Below are 27,906 nucleotides of genomic sequence, written 5' to 3'. Positions count from 1 at the left end.
TTTTTTCAGGAGGCATTTTTTGTTTTCATGGAAGGAGATGGTCATTTATCCCATGCATAAACTCCCTCCTTCAACAATGGGATACAGTATCTGGCTGGAGAGCAAATATGCTTTGGGAATTAAAACATCTGAACCATAAGGGTGCCTTCCCTTGCTTTTCCAGACCAGGTCAGATCTATTAAGATAAGAAAAATCTATTAAGATGAGAAAAATCTATTAACATGAGAAAAATCTATTAACATGAGAAAAATAAAGGTCTGAGCTACTGGAAGGCAGTGTTGCTCCAGTCCTAACTGAGGGTTAGGGTTAGGGTTAGGGTCAGGGTTTGGGTTTGGGTTAGGGTTAGGGTTTTGGATTTGGGTTTGGGTTACATACAGCAGTTTCTGTTCTGTAATTTAGGTCATGCAATCTGTACCCTAAACTGTTTGCATACAAAATCTGCTTGGAATCAGCCAGAAAGGATAAATAAGACTTCCTATTATTACTGATTAATGCAAAATGGTCACAAGAAAAGATTGCTGTCATCAGGAAGGCTGGGGGTCCCAAGTGCCTTGCCCTGGAAGAACATCCACAAATACCCTGAGACCTGAGGAAGCCAGCAGTGAACATGCTCTGCCATCCTTTATGCCCTTGCACCACAACACCTTGCATAACCTAACAACAGGGATGATTATTTTGTAATAAAAGTGCCCCACAGCAAAGAAAAAGATGGTATTGTCCCACCTGTTAATTAAGCATTGCCCTGAGCACATCCCTAGCTGTGCCTGCTGCCAAAACAGCTCTCCCTGGCCAAAAGAAATCTGCTGAGTCTGACAGGCTTTGAGGTGGTAATTCAGAGTGACAAAATAGAGTAAAACTGTGGTGTTTTCAGGAAATAGCAAAGATCTCCTTTCGAAGCTGAACGTGAAGAAGCAAGGTGAAATTCTGGGGGAAAAGGAGGGGGAAAAAATTTAAAAAAAGGGGAAAGAGGGAGGAGGGGGAAAAGAGGAGGGAAAGGAAGAAAAGTAAAAAGGGCAGGAAAAAAGGGGAAGTGGAAAAAGGGGAAAGCAAAAAGTAAATAAGGGGGGAAAGGGCAGGGAAAGGTAAAAGGTAAAAAAAGGAAAGGGGGGAAAAATTAAAGAAGGAAAAAATGGTAAAGAGAAAAAAAAGGTGGGAAAGGTTTAGGCGGGGAAATAAGGTTTAAAAAGCGGGGGGGAAGGAGATAGAGGGTGGAAAGAAAAAAAAAAGGGGGGGGGGACGGAAAAAAAGTTAAAAAAAAAAAAAAAAAAGCGGGGGTGTAAAGGAGGGAAGTAAAATATTTTAAAGCAGGAGGCAAGGCAAGCAAGGGCGAGGAGGAGCCGCGGAGCTGCCCGAGAGGTGCCCGCAGCCCCCGTCCCACGGCCCCGTCGCGGGGGGAGCGGACGGCGGCGGCGGCCCCGGGCCCCGGGCCCGGCCTGGCGAGCAGCCCGCTGGCTCCGAGCTTCGCAAGATCGCCCCGGGCCAATGGCAGGGACCAGCTGGGCTCCGGGAGAGCCGGGATTGGTGCAGGAGCTCTGCTGATCCCTCTGGAAACCTCACCGGTACTGAATGGAGGAGGATGCTGGAGAGGAGGGGGGAGGAGGTAAAGGATGGGGAGGGGGGGAGGAGGAGGATGATGAGGGGAGGGGGGGGTGGAAGGGGCCGAGCTTCCCGGGAAACAGGGCTGTGTGCGAGGAGAAAGTGGATCAGTACGGGGAAAAACCAGCCTAGGGGGGGCAGTTCCGAGCAAGCGAGCGAAGGGGTTGCAAGGGCCGGGCAGCAGAGAGACAAAGAGAAGGGAGGACATGAGAGAAGGGGAAAGGAGAGAACAGGGGATCAGCTGAGTTAAATCACCCAAGGAAAAAGCTCTTTCCCCACCGGCAGATCCCGGAGAAGCGCAGGGAAAGGTTGCCCCCCTCCCGCTTTTGGCAAGAAGACAAAGAAACAAGTGGCCCCATGGGGAAAGGAGGGGAGAAAGGAGGGGAGTCGGGCGAGCCGGAGGCGCAGCTTCGCTTCTACACCTGGGAGGAGATCCAGAAGCACAACCTGAGGACGGACAAGTGGCTGGTGATAGAACGCAAGGTTTACAACATCACCAAGTGGGCAAACAGACACCCGGGGGGACACCGAGTCATCAGCCACTGCGCCGGAGAAGATGCCACGGTAAGGACCCACGCACGGGCACCCACTCACCCACCCACGGGGCTGCCAGCTCAGCCACCTCTGCCAGGTCCTTGCCTTCCCGGTGGTGATGGAGAACCGAGGCAGCTGCCCGCCTCTCCCCCACCTGCTGTACGCTCAGCTCATCCCTTTGGCTGCTTTTAGGAGAGGGAAGGTTGGTCGGAAAGGGATGGATGCAACTCCTTGGCCATCAGCTCCCACTCGCAGCATCTGGAAGATTGGTTGGGAGAGGTGGCTGGGGTTCTGGCTGGGTTGTCTTTGTGCCTTGCTTGTGCTGTGCCTGGAGCTCTGAATCTCTGAGCCAAGTGCCCCCCAAGTCTCTCCCTCTTCATGTGGTAGCTTATGACATCCAGAGTCCCAGCAGCCAAGTGCAAGAAGGGGTTAAGGAGAGGCCAGTTTTAAAGTTGCTTCTGTGAGGAAGGTGAGCTCGAGAGGCTTTAACACGAGGAGCTTTTTAGAATTATTTTTTTTTCTTATTCCCTCCCCCAGGAGAGGTACAGGTTTCCCTAGGAAAAAAAAAAAAAAAAAACAAAAAAAACAAAAAAGAAACAGAAACTCTTGCTGCTGCTGCTCCTGCACTTCATAGCTGCTGTCAGCTACCTCTCATGTTTTAGCTACTTATAAAAAACGACCAACCAAAAACCTTGAAAAGAACAAATTCCCTGGGAAATTGTTGCCTGCAGTTTTTGCCCCACAGCCACCTTCTTCAGTCCTCCCCTCGGGGCTCTAGCCCATAGTTAATAAAATTTAAACTGCCCCCTCAGAGCCTTTCCGAATATGTGCATGGGAAGTGGCAGGAGAGACCAAGTTGTAACATTAACTGTTTGTCTCCCAGGGCTCTTAACACCTTAGCAAGGAGGTGGCTCCATGTGTGGCAGAATTAACTGGCAAGAATTAGGAACCTTTCCCTTCTGTCAGTTTCCATTTGCCTGTGCTTTGTGGTTATTTTCCATTTTTTTTTCCTTGAAGCACAGTGATGTGTTTTGGCGTTCCTGTCCCCTTCTCAATAAATCAGAAATGACTGGCATTCTGCCTCAAAAAAGATTGGCCAGGTTTTACTTTCAGCTGCTTAAAGGGAGGGCTGTTGTAAGCTGAGGACTTTGACTCCCAGCCCCAATAATTTAACTCCAATATCTCCACTAGAAACCAAACAGCATCTGCTCTTGCATTTGTCTCTATCTTTGCAGGGAAGACTGAAACACAGGTTTGTGGTTCTATTACTTCTGGTCCTCCTCCCACCTCCCCAGGGAACCTGGCATCCCCCTTTCCTCAGAGCAAGCTCCATGAGGCATGGTCTTTAAGATGCTCTGAAATTGTTCATCACTGTTCTGAGCACTAAACCAGAAGTGGCATCTGGTTTTCAGCTTCCCTGTGACAAGTAACAGTTTACTGCCAAAAAATCTCTCTCATTCAGGGTGAGAAAGCCTTGGCCTTGACCCCATCAAGGCTTAGCAGATGAGTTTCCTTCTGGGGTAGCAAGATAACACAACTGGAAGAGCTTGGGAGCAGGAAAAGGCAATGATAAAAATTCTGTTTAACATGTCCACATTCCTAGTTCTTCAGTGGCTTTCAGCTTTCTCAGGTTCTCCTGAGCAGCTGGGACCTCCAGTCCAGCAAACATGCACCAAAGGAACCTCAGCATCTCATTCATTTGGAGCAATCCTCTAGAGGATCAAGTGTCTCCATCTACCAGAGGCTGCCCACTGACACACTGAACTCCATGGCTGTGCCAGGCCACTAAACTACCCTGCTTGGCAAAGTGTCAGCTAATTCATCTCAGGGATGCTCAAGGAGCTAACTGAGGAGCTCCCATGGCAGCTGCTATGCTCAGAGTGCTCAGCTCATGCCAGGAGGAATGTCCAGCTTAGTTCATGCTCAAATTTCCTCTATATGTACTAACAACACAGACCATTCATTCATTTTAGGCCATATTTTAAGATGCTGAGGCAATGTACTAGCCTGGGGCTGTGTTCTGGTATCACATCATGCACAGGTGCCTTCAGAAAATGCAGGCAAGAGTCTGTGAGGGCACCTTGCAGTCTCTGTGTTTCAGAGATCTTCAAGGATGTGAAAGGAAATCCTTGTATGGCCTGCACTAAGCACTTCACCTGCTCAGGTGCTCCTCATGCCTCAAGAATACAAAGTTTTTTTCACCAAAAGCAGGTGGAGGAATTCCCACTTGCACATTTCTCAGCTTATTTGGCCAGCAGACCACAAACTTGGGAGCTCAGGTGGAAATAGCACATGGCACTTCCCAGAGATTCTCTTTTCCCTCTTGCTTTTTATCTCCTGTAGTGTTGGCCTGAGGCCAGTTCCAAAATTCAGGCAGTATCCTATATTCAGGACCTGTTTGTAAAGGAGATACATGAGATGTAGCTAATAAAAAACAATCCTTCCATTATTGCAGCTTTCTGTCATCATCAGATGGTACTGATCAGATGTTATTCTCTCTCCTGCTTGGAGACTATGCAGAAAAAAACCCCATTCTCTACATTCTCTCCCTGGAAAAGCCATGACAGAACATTTGAAAAAATGTTTACAAAAGAAATCAGCTCCTGGCAGGGAAACCCCAAGAAGACAAAAATACCTCCTAGGTGGTCAGGCAGAAGCTGCTCAAGTTCTGAGTCACCCCTTCCAGTTAATACAACACAAATCAGCAATATCTCCAGCATGATGATCACATCCTCCAAAGACTTTCTTTTTTTCCCTGTGGTTTAAACAATATCAAGACAATATTCTTATTGTCACCTTCACCTCTGTCCTCTTCTTCCCCCTTTTTCACCCCAAAATTGCAAAAGCTTGCAGCAGGTACAACCAGCTCTTCACTTCCCCACTCATTCTGCTCTTTCCTTTCACATCATCTCCAAATTGTACCAGGGAAGGAAATTAGCAGTCAGAGCTAACATTTCAGGGACACATTTGTGGGTCCAAGAGTGGAAAATGCTGCAATAACTGGAGCATTATTAGTAAAAAAAAGCTCAAAGCTGGTCTGCTACCAGTTCTACTACTCTGTTGTAACCTTGGGCAACTCAGTCATTTAGTGCATCATTCCCTACCTGCATAAGGGAGAGGACTGTGTGACAGGAATCACTTTGATCCTGAAATTGGATAAAAAAAGGCTTAGTCTGGGGACTGGCATGAGAGATAAGCTGAGAGTTCACAGGGAAATTCTGCTGCTTTACATAAAAAGTGCACCTCAGTTTAATTTCTGACATTTCAGTTTGCCTCCCCCATTGGAATGACTTTTTTCCCCCCCACTCCTTACTTCTTCCCCCAAAAACCTGAGACATTTTCTGGCTTTTTTTAATCAGTAAGTCCTTCCACAGAGTTTTGTTTATCTGCTGTACCTCTAACTTTTCACACAGGATTTTTAACTTCAAGTTAAATGGCTCAGCTCTGCTTTCACTCCCCCACCCTTTCCTTATCTAACCCCCACAGCAAAGCTCCCATGGTCAGAGTCTTGGCTTTGAAGCTCAGTCCAAAGTCTTGGAATCAGGTGAAAGTTTCTGTTGATTTTTGTGGACTTTGGGACCAAGGTTGGTCAGCTGCTATTTCTGAACACCAGAAGTCAGCTCCCACAAGGGTCACAGCTGGACACAGGGAGCACTTCCCAGCCTGCCCCTTTCTGTTTAAATCCAGAAGGGAGGTTTTAGTCCCTACTATTGTTAGGCAATGGAGTAAAGGTGGAAAGGCTGAAGCATGGTACCCCTGACTTCCATTTTTGGCTGTTTTTTTTCTGTACCCATCTTAGCACTTCATTACAGTTTTTACACCTCTCCTGGGTGATTTTTTAGAGTTAACTCCAGTCAAGCTCAAAATCTCAAATATATGGATCAAATCTATGCTCCCATCAGGCATCTTTAGGACATCAGTTGACACAAACATGCAGAAAGGGGAAGGAGTACAGATAAAGAAGAGCCAGGCAAACTCAAGAATGCCAGGATCAAAAGGGCTCTACAAACAAGGCATTTTCCTTCTCTATTAGAAATCTTGAAAATCTGTAAGAAAAATATTATTCCAGCTGGGTTTCCTGCTCTCCCAGCCTCAGGAGTATATGGGATAGGATTTATTTCATGAGTTACATCAACAGTGAGTCCCATCCCTCAATTTGATTCTGCTGCTGAAACCTTTGCTATTTACATCTCATCACAAGTTTGAGAGAATTCAGTAAAATGCACCCAGTGCTTAAGGAATGTCCTGAACAAAAAAATATGCAAGCAGTATTACCAACTACCTCTTATAGGGACAAGCAGCCATATAGCACAGCACAGGAGAAATGACAAGAAGTCTTACCACAGGTACTGACAACCACCAGCTCTTTGAGACTGTTAAACATCTCAGGATCTTTCAGAGTAATGAACAAAGTTTTTTGGTGTAAGGGCTTTTTTTTGAATAGGGCTTTAGCTACTGCAAAGGTTGAGAGCAAGAACTTGGAATCAATTTTTAAAGCAATTGCTTAAAAGTTCTAGTAAATAACTGAATTTTTGGGTTGGTTCCTTTCTAAGACATTTTACTTGGACTGATAGAATTACCTCTGTAGTTAGAATATGGTTCTATAATAAAGAAGAGTTGAGGTAGCATTCAGATACTCAAATTACAGAACAAAAAGAGAGACAGTCTCCAAAATCAAGACTCTCCACATATTCTTCAACAGGGTTAGTGCTGGAATCTACAGGCTTGCCCTAAAATATTCAGTGATATTTTTTATCATGTCCAGGTTCAGTCACCCTCTCTCTCTTGAATTGCCTCCAGGCAGCCAACTTTCCAAAGGTATTTATATCCCAGTGAGGATTTACACAAATTCCTCCCTGCCTACCTTCTAAGGGATTTAACAGGATTTAGGTATTTAGCTGCTCAGAAAAACTTTCTTGAGGTGCCTTTCACCTCAAGAGTCTTGGTAGCATCCCAGATCTCACTGTTATTTGCTACTGGATAAGGAAATGAATCAACCTCTAGTAGAAATACTGCACTGAGCAATGATCACAGTGGTGGAAGTCAGTCTGGCTCCCCTCCTGCACAGGAACATGAGGGGACAACCACTAAGGACACTCAAGATGGATGGGAATGACACAAAAGAGTGGGAAGCAGCAGGTTAATCCTGAATCTTACCCATTGAATCCTCTTTCCACTCCAGGATGCATTCCAAGCTTTCCACATCAATCCCACCTTGGTACGAAAGTTTCTCAAACCATTACTGATTGGAGAGCTTGCTCCAGGGGAACCCAGCCAGGACAGAGATAAAAATGTGAGTATTTGTGTCTGTGCTGGGCTTTATGGTGGGTCTGTTCCACCATTTTTTATTTCTTGGGATGTCCTCCAGGTCAGAGGCAAGGCAGATGATTATAAAGGTGCAGGCAGCTCGGAAGAGGGGGAATACTCAGGGTCTGAACACCTCCAGGTAGCAATGTGGATGTTCCAGTAGAGGTTAAAATGTGGGGGGGGGAGGTGAGACATTCAGATGGGTGGGACAAGCCTTGCCTTTCCCACAGAGCCACCAACAGCTCTGCTGATGGCAACCATTCCCAGGAACCCATTCCAGGTGCACAGGCTGGTCTGATCCCATACTTGAAGGAAAATGGGAATTGAGAAACCTAGACAAAGAACCATGCACGAGCTCCTGTGGCTGGTGTCCCTTCTGCTGTTCCTTCTTTGGTGGCCAAGCTATGAGCAAGGTGAAGCAGATGTCTCCTTCTGGTGGCTGTTCTTGAGGAACATCCTCAGGGCAGCTCTGTGTCCCTCCCAGACAGTTCATTCATTATTCAGGCAATGGGCAGGGCATGACCAACTCTTGCCATGAAACTCAATCCTGGCCCATTGTTTGTGCTTGGCCATGATTATGATATCTCTGTGTCACTCACAATAGAAGAGCTGGTGCAAACCTCCATTCACCCTGGAATGTTCTTCATGAATGATTGCACAGGAGCTGACCCATGGATTAAACAGATGGCAGGTGCTCTGGCATTGGGTGCTCATCATCTGGAACTAAGCATAAGCAATAGGACTGGATTCTCTCTTTCTCCAGCTCTTTCTTTTGTACTTGTAAAGCTCATTGAGACCAGAGTCATCAGGTGATGTAACTCTCCAGAGAGCCAGGTCATGCTGCTGATTCACAGCAGCAGCTTGAATTACACTCCTAGCTCAAAAGGCAAAAGGTCAGGCTGGGGGCTCAGCCCAACCAGGATGTTTATTCATAGGAAAGTGCTATTGAGAAGCTAGAACACCAGCTGAATTTGGAGGTAGGGCCTTCCTGACTTCTGGTAGAGCCAACCAACACAAGGAACAGCCAAGTCCTTGGTATGGAGCTTGCTCTGCCTTCCTTAGACTCTTTCACACCTACTCACAAGCTTCACACTCTGTCTTGCTTGTCTGTTTTGCAGCCCCAGCTGGTGGAGGATTTCCGGACCCTGAGGAAGACAGCAGAGGACATGAACTTGTTCAGAGCAAATCCTCTGTTCTTCACTCTTTACTTGGGCCATATTATTGCAATGGAAGTTTTGGCTTGGTTAATGGTTTCATACTTTGGTACTGGCTGGATCACAACTCTCATCCTTGCCTTCATCCTTGCAACATCCCAGGTGAGAAGCACAGAGTATCCTGGCTAGGCAAATAACTCAGGAGAAGGCCAGTGTGAAGCCACTTTATAATAATAGATGAATTATCAGTGCAAAGCAGTCACAGCAGTAGAAAAAACTGACAACATACCTGCCACTGTGGTGCCTTCTGGCCACCCCTACCCACTGCTGACTGTGGATCACATCTTTTCCTCACCTCTCTGACCTTCTCTTCCACATCATGGTGGACTTGGTAGTGTGAGGTTTACGACTGGATTTGGTGATATTAAGAGTCTTTTCCAACCTAAATGACTCTGTGTTCCCCTCCAGAATGAAACCAGAGATCTTCACCTTCTCACTTCAGTTAATTCCCACACTCAAAACTTGCCTTCTACCTCCATTTCCTCTTGGGCTTCATTCTGATTTCAACCAGCTCCCTAACTCCTTGATTTCCCTTCACTCCAGGCCCAGGCAGGGTGGCTGCAACATGATTTTGGACACCTCTCTGTCTTCAAGAAGTCTTCTTGGAACCACATTGTCCACAAGTTTGTCATTGGACACCTGAAGGTAAAGGACATTATGGATCTGTAGCACTGTGGAAACAGCTGCAGACACTTGGAATATGTCAAAGCAATAAAGTGCAGCTTTACACTGTTCTGCAGTGAGCAGAGGCACACAAGAGAAGTTAGTGACCATTGCACATGGAGATGTTGTGCAGTAGAGATAAGAGAGCACAGTGATAGCTGTTGGAGAGCACAGTAGTTCCACAAGCTTCGGTGCCACCACACCCATTTATAGCAGCTGGGGACAAAGTTTATTAAAGTGCATTAATCCCTATTTTAACATCCTACTGCTGCCCTGCCCTCCACCCCCCTCACACTGAGGTACAGTATTTTTCAGATGTCCCGTCCTGCTACATCCCATCCATTCAAGATGCCTCCAGACCTTCAATCCTGGGCAAGGTCCAGGGGTAGTTCAGGCATTTCAGCATCCACCTGTAGCAGAGATTTAGGAGAGGGTGGGGCATGGCTTTGCCCATTCTCCCAAATCCACTTCATCATTCCTGGTTCCTCACAGGCAACAGGGGGAAATCAGTATGATAACCAGTAAGGCAGCAAGAGGGTTTAGTGGTGGATTTGGTTGTGTTACCAGTTGGACTCAATGATCTTAAAAGGTCTTTTCCAACCTAAGTCAGTTCTCCAACTGATTCTGTGTTTCAGCTACTAATTACAACTTCTCATGTGGGAAGACATGATGCCCTGCAACTCAGAGTATATTTATTCCTCCTCCTTCCACTACAGATGATCCTCAGAGAGGGCAAACCAGTCCTCCAGAGCCAGCAGTCTCATAGCAACCAGCAGCTTAGACACTCACTGCTTGTTGCTATTTCAAAAGCAAATAACAGTTTGGCCATAATCAGAGTTGCACTGGTTTAGTTTATATAAAAGAATGGATAATCCTACCATCAGAGGAACTCTTCTTTCCCATGGGTTAATCCTTCTTCTTGTGTCTGCTCAGGGGGCCTCTGCAAACTGGTGGAACCATCGTCACTTCCAGCACCACGCCAAACCCAACATATTCAAGAAGGACCCAGATGTGAACATGCTGCACATTTTTGTCCTTGGAGATACACAGCCTGTTGAGGTAAGGCAAAATCATTAAAACACAGAAAAAACATTGTCCTAAAAGGCTTCAGAAAATGCTTGTGGGATACCAGGAGTCGGACAGTGTTGGGAGATAGAAATTGTGCAATCAAGATTTCCAGGAATGCTAAAAAAGGAAATGCCTCATCCAGGGATTTCATCTGTTTATGTTGTTTAAGAGGAGTTTGTCTCTCATACCCTCACAAACTTTGGGCTGAAGAGCAAGACTGGCTGTACAATTCCCTATCCATTTCCTACACTGACCACAGGAAACTGAAGCAGTGAATTTAGGACTGGAAAGCAAGTAGAAAGCCTTTAAGGACAGCTTCACCCTGCTGGCTTGGAATATCAACATGAGCAGAAAGGATGGTGTTCCTCAGTACTTCATCAAGAACATTTCAAAACTGATTTCCACAGAAAATATCTGCCAATATGAGCTTGTCCAGCTGTGCCCCAGACAAACAAGTCTGGAGAAACTTCTCTGCATCTGCTCTCTGTAGGTGGGCCATAGTAACAGAGGATTTGGTGTAGACAACGACCACACTTTATTTCCTATCACTTCCACATCAAACCAGTGACCAGACATTATAGATTTAAGCACATCTGTGTGACTTGCTGTAGTACCTGCTAAGGAGCATGCTAGTTTTCCCCCTGTTGGTAAAAGAAGTTTTTAAAAGACCTGGCTGATGGCAGGAGTTCATGGGTTAGCCCAAACTCACCAGTCAATTATTGTGGGGGATTTTACATGTGAGTGTCATAACCCAAGCCTGAGCTTTCTCCTCTGTCCCCTGCAGTATGGCAAGAAGAAGCTGAAGTACCTGCCTTACAACCACCAGCACGAGTACTTCTTCCTCAGTGAGTATCTTCCCTGCACTCTGCTTTTCTCCCTGGCTGCCAGGTGATCTTCCCAGCCCCTACTTGTGTCAGCAGAGCAACTGCCTAATGCCCAGCTCATCCTTCCCTTCCCCAGGCCCACCATCCCTCTGGGCAGGTCCCAAATCAGTTTAGACATCCAAGCATTTTGAACGTTGCCAGCGTGGTCTTGTAAAGCAAGAGAAACAGCAGAGACTGGGAAATGAGAAAAAAACAAAGGATGTTGCAATGTGATGTTATCAAAGTGATAAGTCAAGGTCAATGGGTGTGAAGCAGAAGCAACCCCCATCACCACCACCACCTTGCCTCTCTCACCAGTGCCAGGCAGACTTCCCTTAGAACCAGTCCTCAGCCACTGGCTCACTCTCATGTCCCAACACCTTTCCACCCCCTCTGATGGCCAAAACATTTCCCTTTGCTTTGCAGTCTTCCCACCTCTGCTCATCCCTGTGTATTTCCAAATCCAAATCATCTCGACCATGATCAGGCGCAGGTTCTGGGCGGTGAGTGCAATGTTCCCTCAAGCTTGGTGGGCTCTGGCTGCCTTGGGAGAAATCACACTTGAGCAGGGAGGGAGGCCAGCAGGCAGGGATTGCTGTACTGATTAGCCAGAGCCCCTAACACCACCAAGGACACGGTGTAGGAGGTAGGCAAGGTGATGCTTAACATCTTCTCTCTCCCCCTAGGACCTAGCCTGGGCCATCAGCTACTACCTGCGCTACTTCATCACATACATCCCATTCTATGGTGTCCTGGGATCCCTGTCTCTCCTCACTTTTGTCAGGTAGGAGATAAAGGGCATCCCTGCTGCTCTTCCCTCCTTCCCTTCCTCTCTCCCTCCCTCCCCGGCCAGGTGAACCAAGTCTCAGCTCTGTTGTGACCCACAGGCCTCCCCCGTGGAGGTCACTGTGTGTTCCCTTGGCCATTCCCACTGCTTCACCTTCCTCTCATCATCCCTCAATTCCACCTCCCCACTTTAGAATTGGTTCTGGTGCTCAGCATCTTCCCCTGTCTGCATCTTCCTCTGCCCTTGTGATGGTCCAGCCAAGATTTTCCTTTCTTTGCTCATTGCCTGTTCTCACACGCTGCCCAGCCCCAACACCTTCATGCATTTTGTTCCATTTTGGTCAAGGATGATCCCTTCCAGAGTGCCCCTGGCCAACTTCTTCCCACCTTACTGGGAAGGTGTGGTGCTTCCCAGTAAGTGAGATGCTCACCACTTCTCCTGTGGGGAAGACTGCATGGCCTGTACACCAGCTAGTACCAAGGGGTGGCATTTAGCCCCACAGTCAGCATTAGTTTTAGGAAAGCATTTAATCAAAAACATTTTCTATTAAAAAAAATAATTTTTGAGTAAAAAGAAATGGCAACAGATGTACAGAAACCTTCACATTGTTAGAACCTTTGCCTCCACAAAAATTAATCTAACTGGTCATGACTTGGGACCTTAGGAAAAGAGGAGATTCAAAAGGCACACAGTTATGGAAGTGCCTACCCAGCATTTTCAGTCTGAAATCAAATGGAAAAACTTATGACAAGCCCACCCGTTATCTCCAAACCTTCTCTATTTTGATTAAGCTAAAACTGGAAGAAGAAAGGCAAAAATGCAAATTTAGATCACCTGCTCTTTCAAGAAACAAGCCAAGGCTGCTTCAGGACTGCTGCCTTGTCAAGGTGTACCCAAGTTTCAGCTTAGAAATACTATTTTGGGTAAATAAAGAGAAGAAAGTGCATTTCTATAGACTAATACATGGGTGCTAATAGTGCAGTTATATACCATAAGCTATAAACAAACCACTCCAAAGCAATTCCCAGCCCAGTGCAGGGCTGAGACTTATGGTAAAGGTACTGAGAGAGCAAAGGGAAGCTGGGAGCCCCAGCAAGCTAAGCTTGGCACCCAGAAATATAACATTAGTGGGCAGGTGGAGTTGCAAGTTAATGGATATCCAGCAAGCAATGGGAAAGGTTCTCCCTGTAAACCCCACTCTACCTCATCTCCTGATATGCAGTATCAATTGTCATGGGTTTTTTTGCCTGTTTTTGAAGGTTTTTGGAGAGCCACTGGTTTGTGTGGGTCACCCAGATGAATCACATTCCAATGGAAATTGATTCTGAGAAGCACAGAGACTGGCTCAGCTCTCAGGTAACTGGGAGGGGAAAGAATAACCCTGAGTCACCCCAAAATGGATGAGATGGTTACTTGAAGAGCAGAGGGGTTCCCACTATCCCCAGGTGTATGGTCTCTATCCATGATCCCTCCCATAAAGATGTCCTCCCCAGAGCCAGCAAGGCTGGGTCAAGACATGGAAGTCCAAACTTCTGTAATTAACTGACAATCAGAAGGTTTGATTTTGATTTGAGGCAGTATCAGGTTCAAGAAGGATGGTTTGGCTTTCCTGGGTGGTGTTGGCACATACACATAAGCAAAAAGAAGAGCCCCCCAAAAAATCAAAGCTGGAGAGAGAGACCTTGATATATTTATGAAGTTTCTATTTCAGCTCTAAGGACTGAAATGAAAACCTACTGCTTTTTACACCTTTTTAATGCCTGGTTAGCCAAATCCAACCTTGCTGAAAGCACACCACTTTTTTACAGTTGCCCAAGTCCTGTTCAGACCTAGAGGATAATGAGAACAATTCCAACCCTCACCAGGTGAATTTAGTGTAACTGAGCTGAGAGGAGAAATCAGAGCATTCATTAGTACAATTAGGATTTGTGGTTGTTAATGGGGGACCTGAAGGTGAGCTTTCAAAGCCTGGCTGACTCATCACCAGATGTCCCCAAACTCTCTCCTTAAATTGCCCCCTTTCCCACATGGGGACATGGGCAGCAGCACAAGAGGTGACAGCAAGCTCTGAAGGAGGATTAAAACTCCTCTTGCTGCAACCACCTCCCTCAGCATGGCAGCCTCCTGCCCTCCACCAGCTCAGGAGCACAGCAAGATGCACTTCAGCCCCTGGCAGAGCAGCTTTGTTCTGATTTTTGGGGTTTTTTAGGATTTTTTACTCACTTGTTCTCTTGCCTCCCCAGATGGCAGCCACCTGCAATATTGAGCAGTCCTTCTTCAATGACTGGTTCACCGGGCACCTGAATTTTCAAATTGAGCACCAGTGAGTACACACCCAGCACCATTTGGCTGCTATCAGGTTGTCACAACACTGGACTTGACACCTGTGGGATGAGGGAGGAACTTTGGATCTCCCATATGCCATGGAAAGAGACTCCCAGAATATAAGGGGTCACAGTCTGCTTTCTACAAACACAGCATCTGTCCCTCTTGCTACCAAATACTTCAGCTTTCACTCTCATTCTTTTAATTTGAGATTTAATTAGGAGTCAGTGGTAAAATCTACCAGCTACAATGGCTATGGGACCCATATCCTGAGCTAACTACTTGAGCATCCATTTCAGAAACCTCCTCTCCCTAAAAGCACTTCAGTGTTTTCTAGCTGTGTGGGACTGGGTAGACTGCTGGGTACCAGGTTCCAGGAAAAATAAAATAAAAAATAAAAAGATTAAAATCAGGGCCACATAGACAGTTTGTTGCCAGTGACAACACCAAATGTAGAAGAGAGAGCATTTAGGGTAAAGCTGACTGGTTTGGAAGTCAGCTTAGGAAATCTCCAGTGAACAGAACAAGGCAAGGTGAGCCCAAATTCCTCATTACCTGGAAGCTCATGGGAGAGCAAAGCAGAGGTGGGAACTCAATGCATTCAGTTTTCACAAGGCTCCTTGAAACAGAGGACAGATGCCTCATATTCTTTTCTCTGCTTGAAGAGCCTGAGGAGGTGTCAATAACTTGCCCTTGGGGTCAGTCTCTAGAGTTTTCTCAGGTTTGTTTTCTCTTTCTTCATTGCAGTCTGTTTCCAACAATGCCACGGCACAATTTCTGGAAGGTGAAACCTTTGGTCAAGTCATTATGTGCCAAGTATGGAGTCCAGTATGAAGAGAAACCTCTTGGAAAAGCATTTGTAGACATTGTTGGGTAAGATCCCTCTCGTATTACCTGCAGATTGAAATTCATTGTTCCATGAACAGCTGGTTCTTTCCTAGCAGAGAGAATTCAGGCTACTCCAGAGCCTTCAGAAGCACCAGGCTGGGATGTTGCAATTTGGGATCACTAGGTTAATAACCTTCATGTCTTAGTCCAAGGAACACCTGCAGCAGTGCTGACCCACAGCAGAACTGACACAGCTCCAGTGATTTTGTGGACTAAAGCCAGGCTGACAGCAGATGGGAAGCTGGGAAGAGAATAAGTGTCCTCCAGAGCAGCTTCTGCAACCAGAGCCCTGCTATCAAAGCTCCAGTTTAATTAGTCAGCACTGAGATGGGGACTAACTTGATCTAATAACCCTTTTAGTACACGTTTTTAAATATGCTGTATTTAATAATATGTTTTTCAAAACTCTTCTGACAGCTGGTTCTCACTGGCAGGGTCTCTTCAGGCTGCAAAGTGAGATGAATCAAAGAGGAATGAGTCAGGTTACAGCCCGTGCTGTTTCCATTTGAGCCCTGCCAGCAACAAGGGGCTATTCCCTCCAGGCAGAGCTGCAGAGCAGTCTCATAGTCCTTGTCAGGCAGACTCTGTGTTAATGTTTCTGTCTCAATTACTCCAAGGGAAATAATTCATGACAGGGAACATGAGAAAGGAGTCTGCAGGCCAAGGATCTCCACTCACAAACCATTCTAAACAAATGCAAATGAAAGCAGGTTGGCCAAAAATGTTGGCAGAAGGGCTGAAAACTGCTTCAAAAACCTCCTTTGCTCCTCTTAGCCAGTCAGACCAGAAAAATGCAGGCAGCCCTGAGACCCAGGAGGGTTCTTTCCAGCATCCCACTGTACATGTCCCTAAAAGTCCCTACACACGTTCTCAGAATCCACCTCAGCAATGACTGCCCTCCTGGTAGAAAAATCATCTCCTGTAAATGATATAAAGCTCCATTTCCAGACCAAATTCTGTTTGTCAGAGGACTTTTTGGGCCCAAACCACCCCAGATGTGTCCTATAATATTTGTGGAGCTGTTGCAGATGGGAAATTCTGCACGAGAATTCCCAGGGGGTGATTTGGGGGAACTCTCTCATAGGTAAAACGTGGTGAGCCCAGGCAATTCTTCTCTGCTGCTTATTCAGGGTGAAGTCTGTGCTCCACTTAGTCTCCAACTGGTCATTTTGGGGTGCAAAATAGGTATATTAGGTATATTATAATAATAGCTGTTACCTGCTGTACTGGGGAAAAACATTCAGTGCCCTGTAGATTCATACTCAAATTCACTAACAGGCTGCTTTGTAGGGAAGAAAAAAAATTTGGAAGGAAGATTCCAGGCCAAACCATTTTCTCTTCATTTTCTTCCCACAGGTCCCTAAAGAAATCTGGAGCTCTGTGGCTGGATGCTTACCTCCATAAATGAACATGAATCTTAATGGGGAGGTGTGAGTGACAGGGAGGGATTTGGGGGAGGGTGCATGGGGGGGAAATCATACGTGTGTCTTTTACTCTTGGATTTCAGTCTCTAGCTACATGCACAGTTGGAGGGGAGTTTCCTGTCTCGTGAACCTCTCTGGGCTCAGGCAACCTGTTTAGACCAAACAGATTAAAAACTACACTTCAGAGGATGACAAGCAGTGCCAGTATTGCACAAAACAGAAGGTTGGGAGAGGATGGATTGAAAGAACACTTTAAAAAAGGGGCATTAATATCTGACCTTGACCTTCTCTTAAGAAGACTGATTCTACCTACACCACACAAGCCCCTGATTCACAGACAACTTTAGACTTGTCAGGCTTCAGTGTGGATTTGCAGTCCAGGGACACCCCAGTCAGCTTATGCCTCTTTTTTCCCTATGTTTGTGTGAAAGAGGAGCTCAGCACAGTCTCATTTGGTTATCAAGGTAAAAATAAGATGGTCCATGGTCTCCTGGTACCAGGGTGCTAAGCTGGGCTGAGATGCCCATCAGCCCTGCCTGCAGGAATCACATCCCAGGGGGGACTGGCAGCTGCCCTGCCCAGACTCCCACTCTCTTGGGCTCCCTCCTTCCTCTCCCTCCTTTCCTTCTCTAATCATAAAATCACTTTAGTAAAAGCTGGGATACTGACCCTGCACAACTAATGTCTCAGCACCTCTCAGCAGGGTTAATCTCACTGTATTTTTATAACCAGCCCTTATTTTCAGGGGTCCATGGAAGATCTTTGGGCTTAAACAACAAAACATCTCCTTTAGGAAAGGATCTGTTTTCTCTTTAATGAGCAACAGGTCTGGTAAAGTGTTATGGCTGTCTGTAAATTAAACAAAAGGCCAAAACAAATCACATAAGCAAAACTTACTAATTGCTTGTGGATGCTCCAGTGTAACCACAAGTGATCCTTTCAGCAGAGCAGAGTTGGGCACCAGGCTGCAAAACCACATGGTTCTGCCTGTCTGCACATGCTTGGCAGGAACCAAACCTCTTTTTCCTTCTCAGAGGCCATGAGCAATGGCACTTTTTACCCTTCTCTTGTGAACTTGAAGGAAATGAGTTCTCCCTGCAAGGGAAGGAGCTGCCCAACTATTTGACTCAGCCCTTTGGGAAGGCAGCTGAGGAGAGAATTGACCAGGCTGTGCTGGGGATAGGAAACCTTCTGGAAATCCCTCTTACAAGTTGGGCAGAAAAATATGAGTTTTAGGCAACATCCAATTACCAAAATCCACTTATCAGGAGATGGGGTTGAACAGCTTCTAGGTGCTTTTCTAACAAGCAACCTGATCCCAAATAAATCAAGGGCTTTAGATTTGGTTGTAACAGAACCAAAGAGACAGTTTATGATATAAGGCCATGGTTTCAAAAGCAGTTTTCAGTTCTGACAGCTGTCTCATTGCTTGCTCTGAACACCCAGCAGGGATTCTCCAGCTATTAGGCCATGACTTTGCATGCCTCATTGCTTTGCTCAGCTCTGAAACTGGATCCTCTCTATCAAATCATTGAATGTTTTAATAGAGGCCCACAAAATCAACACAGTTCTTCCTGAACCAAGACAACTCCAGGATTGTGATCAGCCACTTAAAATATAAATAAACCCCCTTCTTGGAAGAATAAAATGAGATTATTTCTTTGCTTTCAGATGGGAAATTCATAGGAGGATTGCAACTAAAGCTAGCTAGAAATGCTGAAGGTTTGTAAAGAGCTTGTTTTGGTGTTCTTGCCCACCCCTAAGATGGCAACACCCAATTATCACTAGAAATGGTTAGGATGAAAAGCTGCTGCCTCTGGGTTGTCTCTGAGCAGACTTTGGGCAATTTTTAGAGTTAATTTCTAATAGCACAAACAATAATGTCCTTTTGGGTGCTGTAATTTCCCAGACAGGTAGTAAGAAGCTACTAGTTAGCTAGTAATTGTGGCTAACATTGCTAAGACTGCCTTAATGTGCATCCCTCTCTGCCTCCTTGAATGTATCTCACTCTTTCTGCTCCAGCAAGGTTGACCACAAGCACACAGCAGCAGCACTACAACAATCTTTTAAATATTCAGATTATTTTTATGACAGTCCATATTTTCTCACCTTTCTGGTTCCTATTTCCAGAGCAAATATTTCCTTACTACAGATGCCTCTTTTTCCTCACCATTCTCCCCTCTTCTCCCTGTTACCTTTCTTCTTGGGGAACCATTTGCTTTTTAACATCTAGAGAAACTCCAGGAAACTGGTAGCTCAGCCTAGGTAAACAGTCCTGCTTTAGGTGCTTCAGCAGCTTGAATTCCCTTTTGCCACTTGACCAACCTACTGGAAGGACTCTTTTTTCTGCTAAAGACCCAAAGAACTGCCAGCACAACAGCCTGGCCTAACAGGACACATGGAAGCATGGAAGAACTTCAAACACCCAAGGAGAGAAAGCAACCATGCTGCAACAATCCACAGGAGGACAGACAAGCTCTTAGGCAAATGGGAATTTTTTTTTTTTTTTCACAAGACCTTGGAAGATTCCAAGGAGAAGAAAGGGGAAGAAGAGGGGAGAGCTTGGTATTAACTCTGCCCCAGCTACTCGCTTCTTTTGGACTCTCAAGAAATACTCTTTTCATGAAAAATGTTCAGTTGCTCAAATCCAAAAATAAAAACCTTGCAACACTGTAGTCTGAACTGATTTCCAAGTGACATGTGTTGTCCTTACTACTGCAAGACAGGCAGATCTGTTCTGCAAAGGATAGGTTACCAACCCTTTGTAACTAGCAGTGTATTTCTCTTATTCATTGTACTTAAATGTGCAAAAAGTTTGGTCAGATGCTGATTACTTTTTCAGGCAAAGCCTCTGCCTCATACAAGTTTCTTCCCCTCCCTACAAAAAATCCCAGCCCTGTATCTTGGAATCAAACTTTCACACGTGTGTTAGTTCTCCATCCTTTGATTGGAGCAGGTCAAAGAGATCCCTGACAACAAGCCCTGAAGTCTGGAGCAATCAGCTTTGTTATAATTTTAGGTAGCACCAGAGTGAAATTAGGCTTACAGGAGGTGTTCCAGAAGTTTCAGTAAAACTGCAAACTTAGGTGGATATAAAGTTCACATGACCTTACTTGGCTTTCTCTCCAACCCAGGCAAACTGCAGCAATCACACCCAAGTGTCATTGTGGGTTCCAGTTAACCATCCAAATGCTTCAAACACAGAAATTTAAGTAGATTTTTGCCCAGCTTCTGAGGATCATAACAAAGCAGTTCCTCTGAAAAGAAGGGGGTGAAATCTTGGGCATTTTCTCTCTCAATAAAGGTCATTCACTTGCTCTGTAATGAGACACAAACACACAAAAATAATCTGTGAAACATGCTGGGAGGCTGCCAGGGTTTATTTAACCCAGTTAAACCACATCATTGGCTGCAGGAGCACTTGGCAACAGAGAGAGACCACGAGTTGGAAGCACAGAGTTTGTGTCAGGGCAGATAATAAAACAATGGGCAGGAAAGGGCTTTGCTTCTCTTCAATCTCTTGTCAGCAGGGATTGGGGTAGAAGCTGGAGGAGCAGGATGGTCAAAGAGAGCTGGCAAAAAAAACCCAAACCCAAATGAACCATATCTCACACAGAGGAGCACACAACCATGGAGAGAGGATGTGAGTGGAAGTGCATTGGCTGCCCTAAGTTGGGTGACAAAACCATAGCCAGGGAAGGCCAGGTTATCTTTTACCTTAAATCAATATTACAGCTTTCCAGAGCACACATGAATTGCTTCATAGGTAAACTCATTCTGCTCAGAAAACATTCTATGAGAGGCCATAGAACTCAAACCAGAAAATGACCCTACCTTGCCCCATTATTAGGACTTCTATTTGATCCTAGAATAAACACATTCCCCTAACACAAACACAGAAAGCTCTAACACAAGAATAAACTGTTACAAATTGATATATCCTCTGGCTTTCTTCCCTGGGAGAGTACAACTGTTCCCTGAAGCATCCCAACACAACATGGCTTGAGCCTCTGATCATCCCAACCCACCATGAATTGAACCTCTGAGCATCCCAACCCAATGTGGCTTTAAGTGGAACAAGGTCCTGGTAGTTCTGAGTTCATGTCCTGGATTAAGATGCTTACACTCCAGCCAGATCTCACAGCTGTACTAAAACCCTCTCTGCTTTTACACTGGGTTTGTACCTCTGCTAGGAATCCACAGGCTTTAGTTGAAATGTGGCAAGCTAGCCAGTTTTCCAAGTTCTACCTTCTACAGGTTTAGGCTCAGCCTAAGTTATCAGCTGAATTATCCAAAATTCAGCTCATCCTTCAGCTGGCAACTTGGGAAATGTACAGACCCTGTGAACCCAGCAGTCCAAGTGGCTGTGTTTTAAAATCTGACTCAGTGTCAGTGAGTTGTGGGAAACTAAATTTTCCATGGAGTAGTTGAAATCAAGCCTTTCAAACTCCCTCCCTTGAAATTAGCACAGAGATGGTAAAGAATCTAAGGCATGAAATCAATGTAAAACACACCTAATATTCTTATGTTAAATACTCATATGCCAGGCACTGAGCTCATCAGCTCCAATTCTGTTTTAAGCTACTTAATAGTCTAGAAAATAAGAGATTTATGATTAGTAAGATCCTTTATCCATGAGCAGTATTGCTTTAAAAAAATAAACATTTTACTTTGCTATGGCCCAATTCCAGATGTCTTGGGAAACTGTACATTTCATAACATGTGTGCAGCATCAATGTGAAGATAAACATCTCCATGGTGCTCATTTCACCCAGAAACTGCAAGAAGAAAAGAAAAGAAGAGAAGAGAAGAGAAGAGAAGAGAAGAGAAGAGAAGAGAAGAGAAGAGAAGAGAAGAAAAGAGAAGAAGAAAAGAGAAGAAGAAAAGAGAAGAAGAAAAGAGAAGAAGAAAAGAGAAGAAGAAAAGAGAAGAAGAAAAGAGAAGAAGAAAAGAGAAGAAGAAAAGAGAAGAAGAAAAGAGAAGAAGAAAAGAGAAGAAGAAAAGAGAAGAAGAAAAGAGAAGAAGAAAAGAGAAGAAGAAAAGAGAAGAAGAAAAGAGAAGAAGAAAAGAGAAGAAGAAAAGAGAAGAAGAAAAGAGAAGAAGAAAAGAGAAGAAGAAAAGAGAAGAAGAAAAGAGAAGAAGAAAAGAGAAGAAGAAAAGAGAAGAAGAAAAGAGAAGAAGAAAAGAGAAGAAGAAAAGAGAAGAAGAAAAGAGAAGAAGAAAAGAGAAGAAGAAAAGAGAAGAAGAAAAGAGAAGAAGAAAAGAGAAGAAGAAAAGAGAAGAAGAAAAGAGAAGAAGAAAAGAGAAGAAGAAAAGAGAAGAAGAAAAGAGAAGAAGAAAAGAGAAGAAGAAAAGAGAAGAAGAAAAGAGAAGAAGAAAAGAGAAGAAGAAAAGAGAAGAAGAAAAGAGAAGAAGAAAAGAGAAGAAGAAAAGAGAAGAAGAAAAGAGAAGAAGAAAAGAGAAGAAGAAAAGAGAAGAAGAAAAGAGAAGAAGAAAAGAGAAGAAGAAAAGAGAAGAAGAAAAGAGAAGAAGAAAAGAGAAGAAGAAAAGAGAAGAAGAAAAGAGAAGAAGAAAAGAGAAGAAGAAAAGAGAAGAAGAAAAGAGAAGAAGAAAAGAGAAGAAGAAAAGAGAAGGCCAGGTTGGATGGGGCTTGGAGCAACCTGGTCTAGTGGGAGATGTTCCTGCCCATGGCCAAGGGCATTGGAACCAGATGATCTTGAAGGTCCCTTCAACCCAAATAATTTGTTGTTTTATCAAAATGAGTGAAAAAGAGGTCAACAAGAAGGATCCTCCCAGAGGAGCACCACCCTTGCCTGAGGCATCATTCTTAGCACAATTAGACAACTATGAAACTTACTGTCCAGGTGCTAAATTTGTGTATGACAATGGAAAGATTAATCCCAGGAATTGCTTCTGTTTGCACCCATCAGGTGTAGCTGGTCTACTTGACTGACTCATTGAATTTAATCTTTTTGAACAAGATTTGGTCCTCATGTCCCCTCAGTGCTCCTAGTGCAGAAACAGAAGAGACTTTGGGCTTTATTCAAGTCAGAGCTGTCAGGCTTTTTAGGTGGTCCCAACACTTCACCATTCCCAAAAGCTCTCTTCCCATCCACCCATGGGACCATTAGAAACTGCCCCAATTCCCACTGACACGTTGCTTGTCAAGCTCACTGCAGTGTCCTCAGCTGTACTGGAAGTTGGATTTGTGCTTTATTCCTTATAATTTTTGTCAGGTGGCATTCAGCAGGTGGCCTGACAAAGAAGGAAGATCAAAGATCAAAGGACATGGACAAGACACCTCTTGTAGCCCCAGCTGCAATTCTGATTAAGAAAGAGCAAAGGTACAGCAGTGGCATCTGTGGTGTACGTGTCCATTGGCATGAGGCATCTTAAATCAACTCTAAGGTGATTAACAGAGCAGAATTAGCACCATGAGCCAAGGGAATTAAGGGCAAAGACTTGTCCTTGAGCCAATACCACGTCTGCATCTGCCAGAGGAAAACCTGCAGTCCCAGAACTCAAAAGTAGGAAACATTGACAAAGTCTCTGGCATTGTGTATTGAGTTCAAAAGCTCATGAGGTTCCGTGTGCCCACACAAATGTCACTGACAGCTCCCCAGGTAGCACAGGGATGAGTGCTTGAGTTTCCACTGCAAAGCTTTGTAGACAGCTCCTTTAATTTCTCCTTCAGCTTTCTTTTCACAGCTCCCCTCACTGAGACAGTCCCATGTGAAGCTGCTTTGGGGCTCACTACTCCTCCTGCAAAAATTGCTGTGAACCCCTTTTTTGTCACTAAAAATAAGCAGACACACACGAATGACTCAACTTTCCCTTGTCAGTTAATCCAGTGCTATCTTAACTTCTAGGGGAATCATTTCAAGTTCAACCTGGCCAAAAGAAAGCTAAAAATTACTTTTTCCTTCCCAAACTTTCCTTGCTCTCTGCCCCATCATTCTACCTAATGCTATCACATCTCCTGAGCTAAGGCATCCCTTGCAGCTCAGATTTGACCTTCTCCTCCTCCTCCTCACATCAAGAGTCTCATTTTCTCTGTTCTCTTCCTTCTCTAATTCACCCCCAAACAAGCTCCTTCATTTCTCTTTTCTTCAGGCTGGGCACTGTGTACCTGCCATCTCATCAGTGAAATCAGACTGAGATCCTAGGAATTCTCCCACCAGGATTCCCTAGGAATTCTCTTCTCTTCCCATCCATGCCTTCTCTCACACTCCTGTGATGGAGGGGCCCACAGAATATTATTTGATAAGAAGGGAGGAGTTGATCTCTTTGGACACCTGCTGGGGTGGGGATGCTGAAGATCCTTTGCTCCTCAGCCAAGCTCCATGGTGCACACATTTTGCAGCCATTCCCTGTGGCACATCAACCCTCCTAGAAGGGACCTCACTGTCCCCTAGACCTTACCACACAGGAGACAACAGCTTCTGCTTGACCTAGGGTGCAGCTAGAACATTTCACTGGTGGCCAAAAATTGGAAGGGTGAAAGCAGGGCTAGAAGGAATCTTGCTGTCTAGCCAACTCATGTCTTGCAATTATCCCACTTGGGGCTTCTTCTGGCTTCTGATAACCCTGTGAATGTTGTGTAAACCAGCCCAAAGTCCACCTGCTTTAACAGGCTGGGTAAAGTCAACTTTTCAGGTTCTCTCAGCTCAGCCCAATAACCCTGGCACAAACACAAAAATACTGATATGACAAATAGAAAAATCAATCTCGTGGCTTCCAGCACCAGTGGCACCACCAGGACTGCTCCTATAAGGAATGTGTTTCCTTGGCAGAGCTGACCAGCCCCAGCCCTCAGTATCATGTGCACATTTAGAGTTATGGCAGGACATTGACTTCTTCCTGGCAGGGCTCCCTGAATTTCTGAAATGAGTAGAATTTCCCCACATCTGATACAGTTCTGCTTGGTCTGCAGTACCTTTCACTGCTTTGATGCATTTGTCATAAAGGAAGATTAGCAGTCATCATGAAAGCTTTGAAACTGCTGACTTCAAGCCATCTGCTTACCTTCTGCCTCCCTCCTGGTCTGCACCTGAAACAAACAAACAAACATGCAAACAATCTAATTTGTTGGCTCCTGGAAGCACATGTCTGGGCATGCAATGGCAGCCTGACAGACTAAGTGAGGACAGCCTGATTTACAGCCCTCTGCAAACCTCCAGGAACTTTGAAGAAAGGGTAAAGGACAGCAGCAGGAGATCCAGGGAACTGCCATGAGCAACCAAATCTCTAGGATCTCCTGGTTTGCCTCTCATTGCCACTTGAAGTCTCCTAGATCCTGCACTTAAATGTGTGTTAACAGCCAAATACCTAAAACCACCTCATTGTGCACAACACTCATGTAAAATGTCCCTTTTCTGTTCTTTTCCCTTGCAGTCCAGGTTAAGATGGTTTATTCTGGACCTGCAGACACTTATCCCTTCCAGCCATGAATTCACAAATGCTCAGAGCCCCAGATCCACGCAGACCAAATCTGTACTCACATCACTCCTCACAGAGCTCTGGACAGAAGCTGTCCCCAAATATCCACCTCATGGTGAAAAACCAATCCTCTCCCAGTTTGACAGATGGGGAAAGTGAAGCCCCAAGCTGAGTTGATCCCACCCAGTATAATCTGCACTAGAACTGCCATAGGAGAAAAAAACCAAAAACCCCAAACAATAAACCATAGGAAGGTCTCTGGTCCCTTTTGATGGAACTGCCAAACCTCTTGTGCTTTGGTGCCACATCAAAATGCCTCAGAAAGAATCAGAGGTTGCTGGTGAAGATGCTGGTGGCACAATGGACATTGCTAGGGATGCATTTGTCCTGGTGCAGCCAGGTAATTGCAGTACTAATACACAACACCATTGTCCTTGAAGCAAGGCAAACACCTCTACAAACACAGATGTTTGCACTAACAATCCTCTGAAGCTCTATTTGGGCCCAGGACAGACAAGCAGGTCCTACAATGTGGGGCAAATGGGTGCAAGGAGAAATGCTGTTTATACCACAGCCTGTACAAGGAGCCCCAGCAACTCTGCTCAAAGGACACAGAGAAGATCTAGCAGCTGGACCATGGTTTACTTCCAAGAGGGAAAACAGCAGGAAAGCTCCAGTGGGAGAGGTGGGCAAATATGGGACTGATGTCTTCTTAGCCCACAAAAGCTTAGGAGCCAATTTCATGGTTCAGCTCTCAGCTACAGGAAAGTTCCTGAGCAGCAGTGCCTAATGATTCCAGTGAGGACAATTACACCTAAAAACCCAGACACAGCAAAGCATTCACAGTCTCTCACCTGTCCATCCTCGTTAATTTGCAACGTTCCTCAGGCTTAACCCTTAAAGAAACCCAAACCCATCCTTTCCACATCACTCCCTAAGGAGAATGGCAGCCAGCACCAAGTCCCACTGCCAGCAGTGAAGGAAGGCTGCAGAAATACACCTGAGGCTGCAGAAGAAGAGGTCAGCCAGCTGTGATGCCTTCGCAGAGGCAGGAGCAGAAGCAGGACCCTGGAGATGCCCCATTTTTTCAGAGAGGGAGGAAAGTCCCTGCCTGGTCTGCCTGTGCCCTCTTGTGGCTGCCTGACCACGCTGCACAGGGTAGGACCAAACCAAACAGAAGGCTTCTCTCCCTTGCAAAGAACCAAGATTCTTGCATTAAATTTTAATACAGACACTGTAGATCCTTAAAAAAAAACAACCAATAAAAAAAAAAAAACCCTTAAAATTGATATCCCACCTTGGAAACAGGCCTCGATTCAAAGTTTTGTTGCTTAACCTAGGACAGCTGAGGAGCTGAGAAACACAAAACAACTTTACAGTCATCTGAGCACAAACAGCTCAAACAGACCCACCAGGGAAGGGATTCACACAGAACTCTGAGTTTGTCAGGAGGACAGTCCTTCTAATCACTCCATCATGTCTGCTGTTAGCCCTGGTGGTTGCCTGCCATCCCTCTTTTGAAGCCCAAATCCAGGCAGGGAAATTTGTCCTGGCTCCCCCCCTGGCTCTACTCAAGCACTGGCAGAGCACAAGGATAGGCAGACACCACCAGCTTGGGTCCTGCTTTAGAATTATGGAGTCGTTTTGGGTGGAAAAAGACCTTTAAGAGCATCAAATCCAACCATTAACCCATCACTGCCAGGGCCACCACTAAGCCATGTCCCTCAGTATCACACCTACATGTCTTCTGAATACCTCCCTGGATGGTAACTCCACCACTGCCCTGGGCATCCTGTGCCAAAGCCTGACAATCCTTTGGGAGAATTTCTCCTAATATTCAACCTAAACCTTCCCTGGCACAACTTGAGGCTGTTCCCTCTTGTCCTATTGCTTGCTACTTGGGAGAAGGGATTGACACCCACCTTGCTACAACCTTCTTTTAGGTACTTGTGGAGTTGTAGAGCTCCCTCTACTGCTATCACCAAAATGGCAAGAGATCTTCCATGTTAATGTCCACAGCTAAACATGGGAGGAGAATAAATAAGTTTAAGTGAAGCCAGAGCAACCCAACTTCCCAACCTGAAGAGTATGAGAGTTGCTGCAGGGCAGGTACACAGCTGGTTTCCCACTTGTGTTTGTCTCTGCTGTGCTGCACAAGGGCTGGGGCCAGGAGAACCCAACCCCAGTCCCCATTCTCCTTCTCTGAAGGACAAAAAAAGAGCAGCCTTGTTTTGCAGCTATAGGAAGGAATTACCTGAAAAGGAGGAGCAAGTTCAGTCCCTGCTGCTGCTGCTACAACTCATGCTTGCCAGCTCCTGCCTTTGCATCCAAAGCCCAGGGCCACAGTGCAGCCAAGGGCAGACCTGCCAAAGAGTCAGTGATCCAAAAGCCTGCAAAGAGAAACAATCACTACACCAAGGGCCCACTGGTAAGGAATGAGAGCTTCTGAAAGCTGCCACCATCCTTCTGCCTCCTCCTGCTGATAGGAACAGCAGGAGAGTGCTCAGCCCTGTCAGGAAACAAGGAGCTGGAAAAGTCCTGAGCCTTGCTCAGCAAGAACCACAGGGGCCTGCCTTGTCACCAGAAATAACTGTGATAAAAGTGCTACCAGAACACTGGGACTTAGTGCCCTGGTGAAGCTGGGGAGCAGCCAGCTACAGGAGGGACAGACTGATGGAAAAAAACATTAAACCCCTTAGGACATGCACAGAGCACAATCCCAGACAAAATGGATTTTTCTCTTGGCTACCCAGCACACATAACCCAACAAACCCAACCCCCAGGACAGCAACCAGACC

General features: G+C 45.5%; 1 protein-coding gene across 1 annotated transcript; it reads left to right on the top strand.

Annotated features, from left to right (window-relative positions):
- The first annotated feature begins 1,594 nt into the window (after positions 1 to 1,594).
- LOC139804852 (acyl-CoA 6-desaturase-like) lies at positions 1,595 to 19,344 on the top strand. The gene is made up of 12 exons (XM_071762563.1): positions 1,595 to 2,160; positions 7,313 to 7,423; positions 8,556 to 8,753; positions 9,195 to 9,296; positions 10,248 to 10,373; positions 11,167 to 11,227; positions 11,672 to 11,748; positions 11,932 to 12,029; positions 13,292 to 13,388; positions 14,276 to 14,355; positions 15,105 to 15,230; positions 16,602 to 19,344. Exons 1-12 carry the CDS (start codon positions 1,954 to 1,956, stop codon positions 16,651 to 16,653), a joined length of 1,335 nt encoding a protein of 444 aa, XP_071618664.1. The 5' UTR covers positions 1,595 to 1,953; the 3' UTR covers positions 16,654 to 19,344.
- The last annotated feature ends 8,562 nt before the right edge of the window (positions 19,345 to 27,906 follow it).

Source organism: Heliangelus exortis, chromosome 18, assembly GCF_036169615.1.
Source record: "Heliangelus exortis chromosome 18, bHelExo1.hap1, whole genome shotgun sequence".
NCBI lineage: Eukaryota > Metazoa > Chordata > Aves > Apodiformes > Trochilidae > Heliangelus > Heliangelus exortis.
This window is presented reverse-complemented; position numbering and strand designations above follow the sequence as displayed.

Coding starts and splice junctions, on each gene's coding strand:
- LOC139804852 (XM_071762563.1), top strand. CDS start 1,954: ATGGGGAAAGGAGGGGAGAAAGGAGGGGAGTCGGGCGAGCCGGAGGCG. Junction 13,389..14,275: donor GAGACTGGCTCAGCTCTCAG/GTAACTGGGAGG, acceptor TTGCCTCCCCAG/ATGGCAGCCACCTGCAATAT. Junction 14,356..15,104: donor AATTTTCAAATTGAGCACCA/GTGAGTACACAC, acceptor TCTTCATTGCAG/TCTGTTTCCAACAATGCCAC.